Source organism: Symphalangus syndactylus, chromosome 21 (assembly GCF_028878055.3).
Source record: "Symphalangus syndactylus isolate Jambi chromosome 21, NHGRI_mSymSyn1-v2.1_pri, whole genome shotgun sequence".
Classification (NCBI taxonomy): Eukaryota; Metazoa; Chordata; class Mammalia; order Primates; family Hylobatidae; genus Symphalangus; species Symphalangus syndactylus.
This window is the reverse complement of record NC_072443.2, coordinates 48,856,805-48,873,958: the sequence shown is the minus strand read 5'-3', so window position 1 is coordinate 48,873,958 and position 17,154 is coordinate 48,856,805. Positions and strand designations below refer to the sequence as shown.

The window sequence follows — 17,154 nt, the reverse complement described above, 5'->3', positions numbered from 1 at the left end:
ATATCCCGCTGCTGGCCACCAGCCTGAAATCCCCCTCATCCAGAGGACCCTTGGGGGAAGGTATGAGGCAAAGAGGGCCTGCAGGGGAAGGGCCCCTGCTAGTTGAAGGGGACTGGGACTGGCAGCCGTGGAAGGGAGGATGAGTTTCTAGTCCTAGCCTTGCCCCTTCCAAACTCCCAGGCACAGTCTCAGTCTCTACCCCTGGGGGGCCCCTTCTCACACCCCAGAAGCATCACAGGGACTTATTAACATGGTCCAGCTCTCCTGGAACTCCTTGAGGTAGATTCTATACCTGATTCATCCTTGTAACCCTCACAGTGTCTTGCTTATGGTTGGTGCTCAGTAAATACATACTTTTTGTTTTTTTTTTGAGACAGAGTCTTGCTCTGTCACCCAGGCTGGAGTGCAGTGGCATGATCTCGGCTCACTGAAACCTCCGCCTCCCAGGTTCCAGCGATTCTTGTACCTCAGCCTCCTGAGTAGCTGAGATTACAGACGCGTGCCATCATGCCCGGCTAATTTTTGTATTTTTAGTACAGACAGGGTTTTGCCATGTTGGCCAGGCTGGTCTCAAACTCCTAACCTCAAGTGATCCACGCACTTCGGCCTCCCAAATTGCTGGGTTTACAGGCATGAGCCACTGCACTTGGCCTATTAAATATATACATTTCTTATTGTAGTAAAATATGCGCAACATAAAATTTACCATTTTAACCATTTTTAAGTATACAGTTCAGTGGCATTGAGTACAATCACAATGTTGTTGCAATCATCGTCACCATCTGTTTACTGACATTTTTCATCATCCCAAATAGAAACTCATTAAATAATAACTTCCTGTTCCTCCCTGCTTCCAGCCCCTGATAACCTTTATTCCGCTTTCTGTCTCTGTGATTTTGCCTATTCTTGATACCTCATGAAAGTGGAATCATGTAATATTTGTCCTTTTGTGGCTGGCTTATTTCACTAACCATCATGTTTTTAGGGTTTACCCATGTCGTAGCATGTGTTAGTTAGAATTTCCCTCATTTTGAAGGCTGAATAATATCCCATTGTACATATATACCACATTTTGTTTATCCTTTCATCTACTGATAGACAGCTGGATTGCTTTCATCTTTTAGCTGTTGTGAATAATGCTGCTATGAAAATGGGTGCATAAGTGTCTGTTTGAGTTCCTGCTTTCAGTTCTTTTGGATATAGACCCAAAAGTGGGATTGCTGGATGAACTCATAACTCTTCAGGTTTTGAGGAACCACCATACTGTTTTCCACAGTGACTGCACCATCTTACATTCGCACCAGCACTGCGGGAGTGTTCTGAGTTCTCCATATCCTCGCCAGCATTTCTTTTCCATTCTTCTTTTTTGATAATAGCCTTCCTAATGGGTATGAAAGTAAATATTTTTTGAATTTATAAATGCTACTCATTGGTGTTTTGCAGATTTGAAACTGTTACTATCCCTCTTGGACCTCAGTCCTGTGAAGGTCAGGTTAGTTGGTTGCTGTGGTCCCTAAGGGTAGTGGTCACCTTTGGAGAGGGATGGGGGCACCAGAGACAATCCAGGTAACTTTGGCCAGAATGAAGGATGTAAAGCAGTATGGATGCTAGTCAGTAGAGCTTGCCACATGCCAGAAATCAGTTTAGCAAGAGCTTCTCTCTGCTCAATCTTCACTGGTTTTCATTTGAAAGTGGTCAGTTAGGAAAGACACTGGAATGAAGGAGCTGGGCTCTAGTCTTTGCTCTGCCACCTATTTTCTGGGTTAACCTGGGCAGCTGACTTCTGTACTGAGCCTCAGTCTCCACTTCTGTAAAATAGGGCAAGAATTACCCTCCTGCCTGCCCTCAGAGGGTCAGAATCTAAAGGGATAATTTAGGCCATGATATTATCCTGCGAAAAGTGCTTTGTCGATTGTAAAATGCATGGGAATTTTTTTCTTAATTTGATCTGTGGGAAGAGAAGCACAGATTCATTCTCCTGGAAAGGACCTGTGAACAGTGCTCTGCCCCTCTTCAGTCTGTGGCCGTCCATCATACTCAAAGGGGAATTTTAAAGGAGGGTGCTAAAAGTCCTTTAAAAAAAAAAAAAGTCTGTTTTCTCCCTTCCCTGTATGAACAATTAAATTTTAGGAAAATGTTTTAAAATGATAAAGAAACCCCCTCTTATAGGTGTAAGGATCCATTGCTGGTATCTAAGACAATGTTATATTTTCATTTGAATGTGGTCCACCAGTCCCCAAATTGAGGATCCCAGGAATGCTCTACCGGGGAGGCAGGAACGGGCAATTCCACAGCTGGGCATCAGTGTCTTACCGTTCTGGAACCGCTCCCTTTTGAGCAATATGACCTTCATCTTTCTTCTACCAGGCGACACCCTAGAAAGGCCTAGGGACTTTCTGCAGGGCTGGTCTCACTGCCTTCCTCTTCACTGGCTCCTTCCTTTAATTTCATCCTATCCTTCCCTTGTCATCTGTGTCTCTGTCACTGGCTCTTCTCCTGTCTCTACATTCAAGTTTTCCCGGGAATCAGTCCTTGATCCTTGGTTTTTCCCTTCGTATGTCATATCCTGTCCTTTCTCCTAATCAACAGTCCCGAATCTTTAACTGTCTGCCAGACATTTTCCCTTGGAAGTTGTAACATCACCCCAAATGTCACATATCAAAAACAGACTTTTCTTGTTCCTCAAGCTCATTCTTCATTATGGCTCCACTCTTTCTTATTCTTTTCGTTATGCATAAAAATCCTCTCTGAGTTAGAAGCTGATCTAGAAGTCCTCTTGCTCAGTCTTCCAGCTAATAATGTGCAGCTGTTGTCAAATCAAGTCTGTCTGATTCCAAAGCCCATGTGATAGGCACCATTTCATTCCTCTTAGAGAGAAACAAGGTCAGCACAGTTGTGTTTCAAGCTGCAGTTCGGCTTTTTGTGGGGGACTTTTTTTTTTTTTTGGCTCTGCTCTTCTGGCCAGTGTCTTAAAGCCTCATGGAATAAGCTGGAGTGTTATGGAATGAGCCCTAGGTTCAGACTGTGTCTGTACTACTATTGAGTACATGACCTGGAACAATCACTTAATCTTTCTGACCCTCAGTTTCCCCGTGTGCCGTATGAGGATAATAATACCCGCTTGACAGGGTATTAATGAGATAATGCATGTGAAAATGTTTAGCACGTGGTAAGCCCTAAATAGATGTTAGTGAAATCTGAATCCAAATGGAGGGAAAAGAAAATAAAGGGCTTGTTCTTCAACTGTGTGCCCCAGAAGCTTGTAGCTGGCAGCACTTGTCATTTGGCTCGCTGCGGGGGTTGATGCTGAGGTGTGGGGGTGGGGTGGACCCTCCAGGAGGAAATTACCTCTTTGGATAACACAGCACACTCCCTGTATGCTCCTACTCACTCCACTGCTCAGAAACAATGCAAATTGAAAAGCCCCAAATCACTGGCAGGGAGTGGGGGGTGGCAAAGAGTTGACTCTGTAGCAGCTGCTAATTAGGAAACCCTATTCTTGGGCTATGCTAGCATGCCTGATGATGCTGGTTCACAAACAGATGTTTTGGAACATTAAGACGCTACAGAAGTGGAAGTTGTCCTTTAGAAGGAAAAAAAAAAAAACAGGCAAAGCAAGCAATAAAACGCTCTTGTTAATTTAATCTCCATTCATGGTACAAGGGAAAGTTATGGCCCAGCACAGGGGGCTAAGTACAGAGGGAAGGATGGTATTTTCAGCTCAAAAGATACCTGAGAAATGGGATGTCGAATCTCTAATATGAGGAGGGTTGGTGTGAATGGGGTTGGAATGATCATCTCTGACCATCTGCGAAGCTGGCCTGGGTGAGGTGCACAGCACCAGCCTACTGAGCCTCCAGGGTTCCCCCTCCCATCCCATGAATGTCTGAGGGCGCACAGCCTCTTCTCCTTCCTCCTGACTTCACTGGGCCCAGGCTCTGAAGCTTGAGGTATCCCATCTCCTTTCCTCCGGGCCATTTCTCTTCTCCACCAAGAATAAGAGCAGGTTCTTTGACAGCTCGCCCCCCATGTGGCAGGTTTATTCCAAATTACTCTCCTACTCAGGGTGTACACAGGTGCTGAGTAGGAAGCCATGTCCTAAACAGAATTCATCCATAGTGGCCCTGATGAACTCAGGGCTTCAGAAAGGATCAGTCATTGGACTTCAGTACATATTTTAGCATTTGAGCCATTGTCCCCGCTGAGATGCCACCTGGAATCGTATAAAGCGCTTGGATGTTCACAGTCAAACAAGACCTCCAGTGGCAGTAGGGGTGGGCTGGGGGTGTTGCCTGCTCCAGCTGTGTGGTTTATTAATCCCTTTCCAAGGAAGAGTTAGTAGGCAATAAGAGAGATAGAGGGGTACCCGGAGTTCAGTAGGGGACAGTGGGATATTGTTCTTTTGGGGTACCAGGCCAGTGACTTCAAGAGCTTGCTGTGCTGGAGGTGGTCCCGGGTCTCACCCTGTGCGCCCTAAGCTCTCCCTATACCTCCTAGGAGAGGTGTCGTGGAGTGGAATTCAGCGAGGCCCAAACTGTTCCTGCAGCCATTTGTCTAGCCTCAGTGCTTTGGTCAGAGTGGATGCATAGCTTCCAAGAGGGCTTGGGAGCCTGGGGCCGTTCTGGTATGGGCTCTGGTCCACGACCTGAAGAGGGGTTAGGACACTGAGCTTTGATTAGCAGTGCCTGCCAAGGTCATCCACCCAAATCTATTTCTTAAAAGTTGACAGCCTGAAATCCATTTAATAGCTATGACATATGTAGCATTCACTGTGTACCAGGTACTCTTTCTAAGCTCTTACATGTCTACATTCCATTGGTTTTCACAACAACCCAGTGAGGGAGATACTGTTAATATCCTCATTTTACAGAAGGCAAGCTGGGGCATGGAGAAATTAAGGATCTCACTTAAGATCATAGGGTATGAAAGAGGTGGAGCCAGAAGTCTAACCTACATGGTCTGACTTGAACCACAGTCTGTGCATTCCCCCACTGCCTCTCTTATTAAGAATGGAATTTCTAGAGACACGGAAAGCAGTAGTTTCTCACCAGTGCAGGCGACTCTGGTGCCCGCTGACTAAGGAGAAGAAGTGGAGGTGTAACCACAGAAGGTAGGTCTCTGGGGCCAGCAGGGCCCAGCAGTGGATGCACTAACCAAGGGTGTATTTGGTGTCTAGCTGCTGTGGAGAGGTGGTCATGGGCCACCAGTTATGGCCATGACTGTTACTGAGAGTAGTTAGGCATCCAGGGGCAGAGCAGCCGAGGCACAAGGAAACTCATCAGTCTTTCAGCTGTGCCGTCAAAAGCCACTCACATGCTTACGTTATGTTTCAGAAATGTCACTGGAACTCCTACCTACACACTTTGTTAGTAGCAAGTTGGCATGAGCCAACTTTCTATTAAAGGTCACAGACTTCACCTACCTTAGGAGGCCGTCTGGGGATCCCAGAAAGCCCATTCCTAAGTGGCTTCTCCAGGTCCGTAGACCTGGGATCCTTTTATCAAGATACCAACCATTTTTGTTCTTTATCTTGGGACACACATTTGTCATAGATGTATTTTTAATAACATGGAATCATATTATACATACTATTTTATAATTTATGTTTGCATTTAACAATATAGTGTGAGCATAATACATAAGAAAAACTGTATCAACAATATATTTTGGTCAGTCCTTTAAAATGTTGTCTCATAATTAAGTTAGCCAACTCCCTTTTGTAGAAATTTAGGTTGTTTCCACTTTTCATTATTATAAACAATTCTGTGATAAACTTCCTTATACCTGAAACTTTGCACACTTCCTAATAATTTCCTTAGAACTAATTTCCAGAAATGGAATTCTTGGGCTAAAATATATGCCTATTTTTAATGCTTTTGCAATGGATTGCTAAATTCCTCACCAAAAGGACTGTGTTAATTGTATTTTTACCAATATCGTATGAAAGTACCTGTGATGACATTAGATATTATTCTTAAATCTTTGCCAATTTGATACACAAAAATAAACAAGTAATGTGAAAGATCTTTTCTAGTTTGGGTTTGTATTTCCTTGCTTTTCAACAATGCTTTCATGTATTTATTCTCCACTTATATATTTCCTTTTGTGAATTGCACATTCATGTTCTTTGTCTACAAGGGGTACATCTTAGGGATTTGAAAAAGTTCTTTGTGTGTTAAGGATGCTAAACATTTTTATCAGGCACTGCAGATGTTTACCCTTGTTTGTCATTCAACTTGTTACAAATATAGCTTTTATTTTTATCAGACTTATACATAGTTTGAAAATCAAATAGATTGTATAAGACTGTAATAAAAACTCTGACCACTCCTATCATCATCATTTTCTGTTCTCCAGAATTAACTGTTCTCAACTCTTTTAACTGATTATCTTAGTAATTTTTTCCATATCTCTAACCTGCTTATGTTGCTATTTATTGATTTTTTTTTAAATTTTGGTTTTAGACAGTATTCACTGATTTCTCTCTATGACAATTTTATATCATTCCAAGCTCTGCCAGTTTGGAAGTGACACACTCTACTTCTGTTCTTTTTTTTTTTTAAGACAGGGTCTTGCTTTGTCATCCAGGCTGGAGTGCAGTGGCACCATCATAGCTCACTGCAGCCTTGACCTCCTGGGCTCAAGTAATCCTCCCACCCTAGCCTCCCAAGTAGCTGCAACTACAGGCATGTGCCACCATGCCTGGTTAATTTTTTTTATTTTGTAGAGACAGAATCTCTACTTGAGGCCCAGGCTGGCCTCAAGTAATCCTCCCACCTCAGCCTCCCAAAGTGCTGAGATTACAGACATGAGCCAGCATGCCAGGCCTCTATTTCTATTCTTTAGAGAGGTATTTTAAATGCATTTTTCACAGAATTCAAAGTTTCCCTTCTCCTATGCAACATGATTCTAATTATCCCATGCCAGACTTACGAACTATTGTTATCCAGGATTTGTTCCATCTTGTTTTATTCATTTCACAAATGAGAAGTTATTGTTATTATTTCATAAATTCAGTGTTCCTTTAGATTTATTCACACATGTATTTTTTTTGCTCATTATATTGCCTTGCATCTGATACCTTTCATTAAGGATTGTTTTTCTTCTGCTTGAAAGAAATTTGTTATAATTTACTTTAGTAGAAATGGTTGAAAAACTCAATTTTGACCGAACATGTTTTTATTTGATAGTCTGAAGATGTTTCTCAAAGATAGCTTTGCTGAATGTACAATTATAGTTCTCTCAGCACGTTGAAAATATTTATCCACTGTCTTTTGGCTTCCATTATCACTGTTGAGAAATCAGCTGTAATTGTCACCTTGTATAGATGATTTGCCATTTTTTTCCCCTCTGGTTGCTTTTAAGACCTAGTCTTAGTCTGTGGTTTTTGTGCAGTTTCACTATGATAGAGGTATATGTTTCGTTTTTAATTTAGTCTCCCAAGGAGCCTCCTTAGAATGAAGATTTATAGTTCTCATTACTTTGGGAAATTTTCCAGCCATTACCTTTTAAAATATTACCACTTCTGTAAGCCCCACACTTTGTGAGGCTGAGGTGGGCAGATCACCTGAGGTCAGGAGTTTGAGACCAGCCTGGCCAACAAAGGTGAAACCCCATCTCTACTAAAAATACAAAAAAATTAAAAAGGTGTGGTGGCACACCTGTAATCCCAGCTACTCAGGAGGCTGAGGCATGAGAATTGCTTGAACCCAGGAGGTGGAGGCTGCAGTGAGGTGAGATGTACTCCAGCCTGGGTGACAGAGTGAAACTCTGTCTCAAATAAAAAATAAAAAAATAAAAAATAATTATTTTCGCTTCTACTTTCTCTGTTTTCTCCTCCTAAACTCCAATCAGTTGTGTGTTGGACTTTTTCACTCTTTTAGTCTCTTAACCTCTTTTTCATATTTTCTGTTTTTTAATCTCATTTTGGGCATTCTGTTATCATTTATTTTCTAATTCTTTTTTTTTTTTCTTTTGAGATGGTCTCACTCTGTTGTCCAAGCTGGAGTGCAGTAGCACAATCACAGCTCACTGCAACCTCCATCTCTCAGGCTCAAGCAATCCTTCCACCTCAGCCTTCCAAGTAGCTGGGACCATGGGTATGCACCACCACACCCAGCTAATTTTGTTTATTTTTTTGTAGAGACAAGGTCTCACTATGTTGCCCAGGCTGGTCTTGAACTCATGGGCTCAAGTGATCCTACTGCTTTGGTCTCCCAAAGTGCTAGAATTACAGGCGTGAGCCACCATGCCTAGTGAATTACAATTATTTTCTAACTCTCACTTTGGCCACATCTAATCCGCTATTGAGTTTTTTAAATTTCAATTATTACTTTTTTTAGTTCTAGAATTTCCATCTAGCTTTCTTTCAAATATTTTGGGTTATTATAGTCTCTTTTTAAAAAATTTTTTTCTAATGTAGTTTTGTATACTTCTTTGTCTGGTAATTCTAGCGTTTGAAGTCTTTGCTTGTCTAATTTGTTGGCAATTATTTAACAAGCAAAGACTTCAACTACTAGAATTACCAGACAAAGAGGTGTGGATGTCTTGTTTCCTCATGGATGCCTCGTTTTCTCATGTATTTTGTGATTTTTGATTGTGGTCTCTTATTCCTTAGAATGTTATCAATACATGATAAAAACTGGTTTGAAGATATGTTTATCTAGAGAGCATTTGTATTTGTGTCTACACAATACGGGTACCCGGAGGCACTATCCATCAGGACCGCCCCTGCCCCATTATTAACAGGATGTGTGTGTATTGGGGATATAATTTACATCAGTGGTCCCCAACCTTTTTGGCACCAGGGACTGGTTTCATGGAAGACAATTTTTCCATGGATAGGGCGGGGTGGGGTGGGCTGGGGGTTGGGATGAAACTCTTCCACCTCAGATTATATCAGGCATTAGATTCTTATACGGAGCATGCAACCTAGATCTTTCACACATGCACAGTTCACAATAAGGTTCTTGCTCCTTTGAGAATCTGATGCCACTGCTGATCTGGCAGGAGGCGGCGCTGAGGCTGAGCTAAGGCGGTAATGCTCACTCGCCCACTGCTCACCTCCTCCTGTGCAGCCTGGTTCCTAATAGCCCATGGACCACTACCAGTCCATGGCCTGGGTTTGGAGGTCCCTGATTTACATGCCATAAAGTTTACCGTTTGAAAGTATACAATTAGGTGGTTTTTAGTACATTCACAGGATTCAGGACCACTCGTGAATAGAGGTAATGTGACATACAGCACACCCATACGAGGGCTAGCTTTATGGTTATATATACTCGGGTGAGATTTATTTTTTCTTTCACTTGAAACCAAGATTGAAGGGCCAGGTTTCCTTGCTGTGCCCTTCTGCGGGGCAGGTTTGTTTCTATTTGCCTTACACCCAAGGCATAGCTGTGTAAAGTCCCAGCTTTACACAGTGGTTTCCTGTTGGATTCCCTCCTTGAGAATCGTGTCTCCCATCTCCTGATTCTCGGCAGCCATCAGAACAGAAACTCAAGGTCACAAATGTTGAACAGGTGCCTCCAGGGCAGCTGCCAGCCTCAACATTAGCTCACTTCTCTGGATTCCTAGTCATGGTTCATTTTTGGCCTCAGATTTGATTCTTTACTTACTTGCCAGCTCAGCAATGCTTTTAGAAATTTTTTTTAAAAAATATTTTATTCCGCATTTTGAGTTGTTTATAGTGGCAGGGTTATGGGGGATACTGCAGGACTATTGTCTACCTTTTAGTTTTGTTTATAGTGTGCACTTTTTCTTTCTTACATCTTTAGTCACCCCTTTAGGAAGAGAGCGCAGGTCAGTGTGGGTCCTGCCCTGTCTGCACGTGGCCATTCTTTTCCCCTCGGAGACTGCACTGGAGTTCCCTGAGCTGAATGGGCTCTGGGACCTCCAATCCTGGTCCCTGGAGAGGAAGGGAACAAAGCTGCTTCCTCAAAGTCCCCGCCACACTCACCAATGGCTGAGTCTCACCTTGTCTGAAGGTTGTAATGGAGCCAAGTTCATTGCCTTCCCTTTGCTCACAGCTGGCCAGCTTTGGGGCATGGGTTTTGAGTCCCTTCTGCTTCCCCACAATCACTTCTCTCTGGCTTCCTTAGAGAATAATTTCTCATTGTGCACAGTTAACCAAGAGGAGACAAAAAGCATCCTCAGACCTTTCACCTCCTCCCAGGAGACCAGCTTGCCTTCGCAGCTCCCAGAGGTAGAACAAAAGGACATGTCCTGTGGGCCACTGTTGTCTGTAACCCCAGTCTCTCAAGTTGAACTTACAGGCCTTGTGGCTGCCCCTGGAAACGCCCTTCTACATCCCATTTCTAGCTGCATGTGGGTCTTGCCTGTCTGGAACTGGGCCCCAGAGGAGCCCAGATGCATGGCAACTTCCCTCCCCCTCCAGGAAGCGTCTGTTAATTATCACCCACAGGAAACAGAACAGGAGGCATAAAAACAGTAACACTCAAGGGATTTTGGGAGGAAGTGATTCCCTCAGGAAAGTTTGTCAGAATGTCTTCTGGAAGTTTTTTATAATCATCATCCCCTAACCCCAAATAAGTGAGCCACTGCTTCTAGAAGGAGTGAATCAGAGTGGAGAAATGTTCAGAACCATTGATCTAGAACTGCACTGGCAAGTGATGCGGCCACCAGCCACGTATGGTTGATGCAGCCACCAGCTACGTGTGGCTATGGAGCTCTCGAGATGTGGCTCCTAAAACATTCACTGGATTTTAAACATTTAATACCAAAAAAAGAATATAAAATATCTCAATATTTTTATATCAGTTACACATTGAAGTGATAATCTTTTGGCTATGTTGAGTGAAATAAAATATTAACATTGAAATTAATTTCACATTTTTTAATTTTAAAAATGCAGCTACTAGAAAATTTAAAGTGTACACATGTGGATTGTATTTGTGCCTCAGTATCTCTTAGGCAGCACTGATCTGAAAGATAACTTGTTCTGTGTATATGTGTGTGTGTGTGTATGTGTGCATGTGTGTATGTGTGTGTATATGTATGTGTGCGTGTGTGTGTGTATGTGTGCGTGTGTGTGTGTATGTGTATATGTGTGGGGGGTATATGTGGGTGTGTGTGTATGTATGTATATGTGTGTGTGTGTAGTATTTAGATACAAACTGTAGGTTCTACCTGCAGCCTCTACTTGTCCGATGGTTTGCCATTTTTGTTTGATTCATATAAATAGAAGTGATTCCATTCATCCCCACAGAGGTTTCTCACCAATGCCTACAGTCCCCATTCCCAAGCAGAAATAGAAATAACATTTCCAAGTGAGGAAAATTAAATGGTTTTTTCAGGGAGTCACGTAATCAGCGACAACTTCACGTGGCCCTGTCCTCACCCTTGCTCAGTGTGCCTCAATTGGCACCCATATTTGATATTGGATTCCACATTAGTTTGGATGTATGGGGAAAGGACAGTGTTCTCAGAATGCTGTTTGGTTTTGGTGCTATTTTTTAGGGGCCCGGCACCCAGCAGTGACCCAGCACTCAGCAGTGGCCCAGCTTTGGCTTCTAAGCAGTGGCCAGGTTGGGTGCAGACTTTTCCAGAGTAACAGGGCAGCTTTCTTGGACTGGACTTGGGCATCCCACGCACCTGCTCTGACCCTGAACCTCCTGCCTTGACAAATGGCATTTGATGCTACATATGACTTCCTCTTGCCCAATTTAACCCCCAACTTTATCTTCATCCTCAGAACATTTTTAACTAATACCCTCTTTGCCACCATCTTGGGTGTTACGGAAGTTAACTATCATTTAAATATATTTTCTGACTAATATAAATACATTCCTAATATACAGGCTTCAAGTAACAGTCCATCCTCAACAGCATTATTTCCTCAGCACTCCCAACTGGAAGCCATACTCCTCTCCACCATTTTCCCTTCCAGCTGAGCACAGCTGGCGGGTGAGGGGCCTGGGTTTGGAGCAGGCTGCCTGGCCCTCCTGCTTTTTGACTGTGCGACTTGGGCAAGATGCATGACCTCCCCCACCCTCCATGTCTCCTTTGCTTCCTATGTAAAATGGGAAGAATAAGAGGACCTGTCTTCATCTTTGTGCAGTGCTTGAATGAATACACATCAGGCACCTACGTCTGCTACCTACCTCAGTGCATATTTACTGTTATTTTTCACAAAATGAGATCATTACCTATAAAGTCTATTTGAAGCCTGCTGTTTTAATTCAACAATCCCTGAAGAATATCTTTATTTTATAGCACCAATTCAGTGACCACATAGTTTTCTTTCTTGTGGATACCGTCTGCTGTAACTGATTTAATTGATAACCTGCTGAAGGAGTTTTAGGTTTGTTCTTTCTTTTCCTTTTTCTACTATAAACAATGCTGTAATGAACATCTATGCAGCTAAATCTTTGTCCACATTCTTGAGTATCTCCTTCAGTTAAATTCAATTTGGAATTGCTGCCTCAAACCCATGCACATCACACAAGTTTTAGTAATATTGCCAGAGTCTTCATGTTTTACCAGAATTGTGCATTACACCTCCCACCTGCAAGAGTAGGTGTCAGGGTCAAGGGCTGCCAGCTTTTATAATAGCTTCCCACCACCCCAGGAGGCACAGTTAGCAACTTTGGCGAATATGAGATGCTTCTTGCCTTTTGCTTACACCCAATCTTCCTCCTCCAATCCCCTCTCTGACCCTGCACAGGTGCCAGAGGTTCAGTTGCTCTTCCGTGAGCCCCATGTTGATCTCTTTCTATCAATAAATTTTCATCATTTATTCTATGCACAATGAAATTTAATCCTGTATTATATTGTTGCTTCATAATTCCTTCCTCTGGATTATAAGAATAATGAATATGGGAAAAAAAGAAAGGTGAAATTATTGTTATTATTTTTTGAGATGGAGTTTCACTCTTGTTGCCCGGGCTGGAGTGCAATGGCACGTTCTTGGCTCACCGCAACCTCCGCCTCTCAGGTTCAAGTGATTCTCCTGCCTCAGCCTCCCTAGTAGCTGGGATTACAGGCGCCTGCCATCACGACTGCTAATTTTTTTGTATTTTTAGTAGAGACAGGGTTTCACCATGTTGGCCAGGCTGGTCTCGAACTCCTGACCTCAGGTGATATGCCCGCCTCAGCCTCCCAAAGTGCTGGGATTACAGGTGTGAGCCATCACACCTGGCCAAAATTCTTTTACTTGAATTCACTCTCTACTGATGTATTTCACGGTGTCTTTTCTGAAGGTTTACTTTTCTTTTCAGAAGCCAGCAAACTCTCCCTGATGCATCCTCTTCTTCTTTCAGATGCTGCCTGGAAACATTGGCCAGAAAGTAACACTGAGCCCCATGTAGAAAACATCACCTTCTATCAGAATCAAGAGGACTTTTCAACAGTGTCCTCCAAAGAGGGCGTGATGGTTCAGACCTCCGGGAAGAGCCATGCTGCTTCGGATGCTCCAGAAAACCTCACTCTACTCGCTGAAACAGCAGATGCTAGAGGAAGGAACGGCTCTTCGAGTAGAACAAACTTCACCATTTCCCCTGCTGGGTACTCGCTGGAGATAGCAGCAGCTCTGACTTCCCAGAGTGGCAACTTAGGTGAGCTTGTGCTGATGATGCACATTTCATGTATGTGTGTCCAGTCCTGGAAAACAAAGTTTCTGCCATTGCCCACAACCCCCATTCTGAGCCATTGTGCCCTTCCAAGGTTCCTCGGCTGGGGTGGGTCAGACCTGTGACTTAGGCCTCATTTGCATTATGCTTGTCAATACCAACCAGACAAGGGTGCAGATTTGCTGGTCCTGTGGTATCTGTGATCCATGGCCTGTGGAATCCAAACTTCATTCCTTTTCAGGGAGCCTGCCACGCCCGAGGGTCTCAGAGGCAGTAGGTTTTGTGGGATGCATAGCTGGGACAGGCTTGGGTTTGGTTTGTGTTGATGTGGCCCAAACGGTTGTTCTTGCTCTGGTGTGCACAGCTTGGCGGTTTGCTATTTTTAGCAAAGAATATCAAGAAGGTGCTGGGGCTGAATGGGTAAAATTTCATTAAGGAATAGAAGACTAAGAAAACTAGCATTAATTAGAGACCTACTACTTACCATCATGTCTGTTCTCTCAATCCTTCTAGCAAGCCTATGAGATCATGTTATTCTCCTTTTAGGCATTTGGAAACTGAAGCTCAGAGAAGTTAGTTGCCCCAATATGTGTAGGTCAAACAGTTAACAGGTTTCAGAACTGGGATTAGAGCTTATGTGTGTGTATCTGAGCAAGGTGGTGGGGGTGCTGAGGTGTGGAATGCCTGGACAATGAGAGTAAGGTGCAGAGGAGAGAAAGACAGGTGTGGCCTGTCTGTAGGGTGGTAAGGCCAGCAGCCTCCCTTGGGGAGGGCATCAGTTGTCCACAAAGGAGAGGAGGAACAGGTAGGACCATTGTGTGAACAGGGTTAGGGACAATCACGGAGGACTTTTGAAACCTGGCAGTTTAGATTTGGTGTGGTAAGGAGAGTCAATGAAGGTTTCTGAGCAAGTAAGTGACATAACTAAAGTGAATTTGAGGAGGATTCGCCCGGCAGGCAGGTACAGGATGTCTAGCGTGGGGGTGGGAGGATGGAGGGAACCTGGAGTCAAGGGGACCACCCAGGCAGACAGAGAAATTCAGACAACAGGTGCTGTGATGTGGCTTAGTGTCCACAGGGATGAAGAAGAGGGGATTGGTAGAGACTTCACCAAGGAAAAGTGATAGGACCTGTTGATGGCCTGAAAGTAAAGGATGAAGCTGCCAGAGATGACTCCATGGTTTCGGGTCCTAGTGGCGGGAGAACTCGATTCTGTAAAGATGCATCTGAAAGTCTTTTGTATTCATAAATGATTCCTACAGAGCTTAGAAACTCTGCACATGACATTCCCTGGTCTTCTTGGTCGCCCAGATATTGGGAATTTTGTTTATATTGCATTCAGGTACATTCTGGGACCAATTTGGTGGAATGTGGACGCTGGGTCCTGATGATCAGACCCTGATTTCTGATTCCATATTGTCTGATACTTACCTCCAGTGAGCCCCTTTTCTGAGAATTTTACCACAATACACAGAATCTTTGTGAGATCTAATAACACTCTCTGCCTTGGTCTGTGGTCTTTCAGGAGTTTATTTTTCATAGAATGAATTATTCTCCTAATTTCTTCTTATGTCTGTAAATTTTGTAGATGTCAGAACTGAGCCCCCTAAAATCATATTAAGACATTTTGAAGTCTGCTGGTGGAATTCTAATTGTGCTGTCTGTTTTCAGCCTCGGAAAATCTTCACCTGCCATCCAGCAGTTCAGAGTTCGATGAAAGAATTGCCACTTTTCAAACAAAGAGTGGAACAACCTTGGAGATGGGAACAGAGAGGGCGATGGGGCTGTCAGAAGAAGTGACTGTGCACATCCAAGAGGCCACCACTTCGGCTTGGAGCCCGTCCTCTCTTCCTGCTTTGGAGATGGGAGAGCTGACCACGCCCTCTAGGAAGAGAAATTCCTCAGGACCAGATCTCTCCTGGCTGCATTTCTACAGGACAGCAGCTTCCTCTCCTCTCTTAGACCATTCCTCATGTGAGTGCCACATATCCAGTGTAACACTCGGAAGTCACTCAAAGTAGACATAAATCAATGTGCATAGCCAGCTAGTTACATACTCATAATAGGGGGTAAGGGGAAAAGACATCAAACCAAAATGCCATTCCTCTAATTTCAGGTACTTGGATTGGAAGTAGGTACAACCTACCCAGTTTATCTCAGTATTGAGGCTCATGTTTAACATGGTTTTTCTTTTTTTTTGTTGCCCAGGCTGGAGTACAGTGACGCGATCTCAGCTCACTGCAACCTCTGCCTCCCAGGTTCAAGTGATTCTTCTGCTCAGTCTCCTGAGTAGCTGGGATTATAGGCGCCCATCACCATGCCCGGCTAATTTTTGTATTTTTAGTAGAGACCGGGTTTCAGCATGTTGTCCAGGCTGGTCTGGAACTCCTGACCTCAGGCGATCCACCCACCTCGGCCTCCCAAAGTGCTGGGATTACAGGCGTGAGCCACTGCGCCCAGCTATTGGTGTCTATTCTCAAACAAGAGACCTTACCTTGGGGTGCATGAAATGGTGAGCATTGTACCATCTGATTAGGAGTGAGATTTTTATTTCTTTATTATTGCAAAAATGTTTCCTTCGATGGTAAAGAAAACATGAGTGTACATTTTTCTAGGCACCGTTTTGAAAAAAAAATATATATATATATAAAATGCAGGAGTTTGCAAGGTGTGATATTAGTAACTACAGCTGTGGAGTGCTCTCTTCTCTCTCTGCTATTCCAATTACTACTCATCAGTTAAGTCTCAGCTCAGGGATTCCCGAGCCTTTCTTCAACCATCTGGTCCTCTGTGCTGTACACCTCGTCATAGCAGATCGTCTAATGCCTCTCTGCCCAGAGAGACTGTAATCCTCTTGAGGACAAGGGCTGTGTCTGTTACTTCCTTTAGGTTCCCCCTCGCCCCAGAACAAGGTACAGCTGATAAGACATAGGGATTAGCATGTGCCCCAGATACCCTCACAGGGCACATCATGCCGTGGGCCAAAGAGAATATTGGAAACTCTGACCATCTTTTTTCTTCTCCGAGGTTTTATTCAGTGTTTGTGCTGCTTGTGTTTTCATCCTCGTGCCATAGGGAGCAGGACAGAGAGGGTTGGAAATGTTCTTGGGAAACAGTGGTTAGGTTGCCTCCGAAATTGCCATTGCAAAATTTTTACAGGTCAGAGGTTTTTAGAAGTACCTTGCGAGACTAGGAGTTTGGGTTTGTGTCATCAAAGCAAAAACTAAACCCAGAAATCCCTTCTGGAGTGCCTGTTTAAAGCAGCCAGTTCTTCTTCCACATACCCTGTATACAGTTTCCTGCCGACTGGATTTGGATATAATTTATGATTCATGTTTTTAGAAGATCGCTTTTTAAGATTATTCATAAACATTGCTTGGATTGGATAAAAGCTGCAGTTCTTCCAGCCTCAAAGTTCTGTGGTTCAGTGATTTACAGCTTTACTAAACGGTAGAAAGGAAGCATTTTTTAGGAAGCTATGCTTTGATTCTGGTCAGGATCATTTAATATTTATAATTTAAATTCAACCTACTTTGGTGGTATATTTGAAAAATCAGCCTATGTT

At 43.5% G+C, this 17,154-nt stretch overlaps 1 protein-coding gene across 3 annotated transcripts in view; it reads left to right on the top strand.

The window, feature by feature from the left end:
- HEG1 (heart development protein with EGF like domains 1) overlaps window positions 1-17,154 on the top strand; it is a 90,848-nt gene that overhangs the window by 13,536 nt on the left and 60,158 nt on the right. For all 3 annotated transcript variants that reach the window (XM_055259284.2, XM_055259285.2, XM_055259283.2), the window contains exons 2-3: window positions 13,281-13,574; window positions 15,261-15,563. In XM_055259284.2, the coding sequence (XP_055115259.2) occupies window positions 13,281-13,574; window positions 15,261-15,563 (597 nt within the window). The remainder of the gene's footprint in view (window positions 1-13,280; window positions 13,575-15,260; window positions 15,564-17,154) is intronic.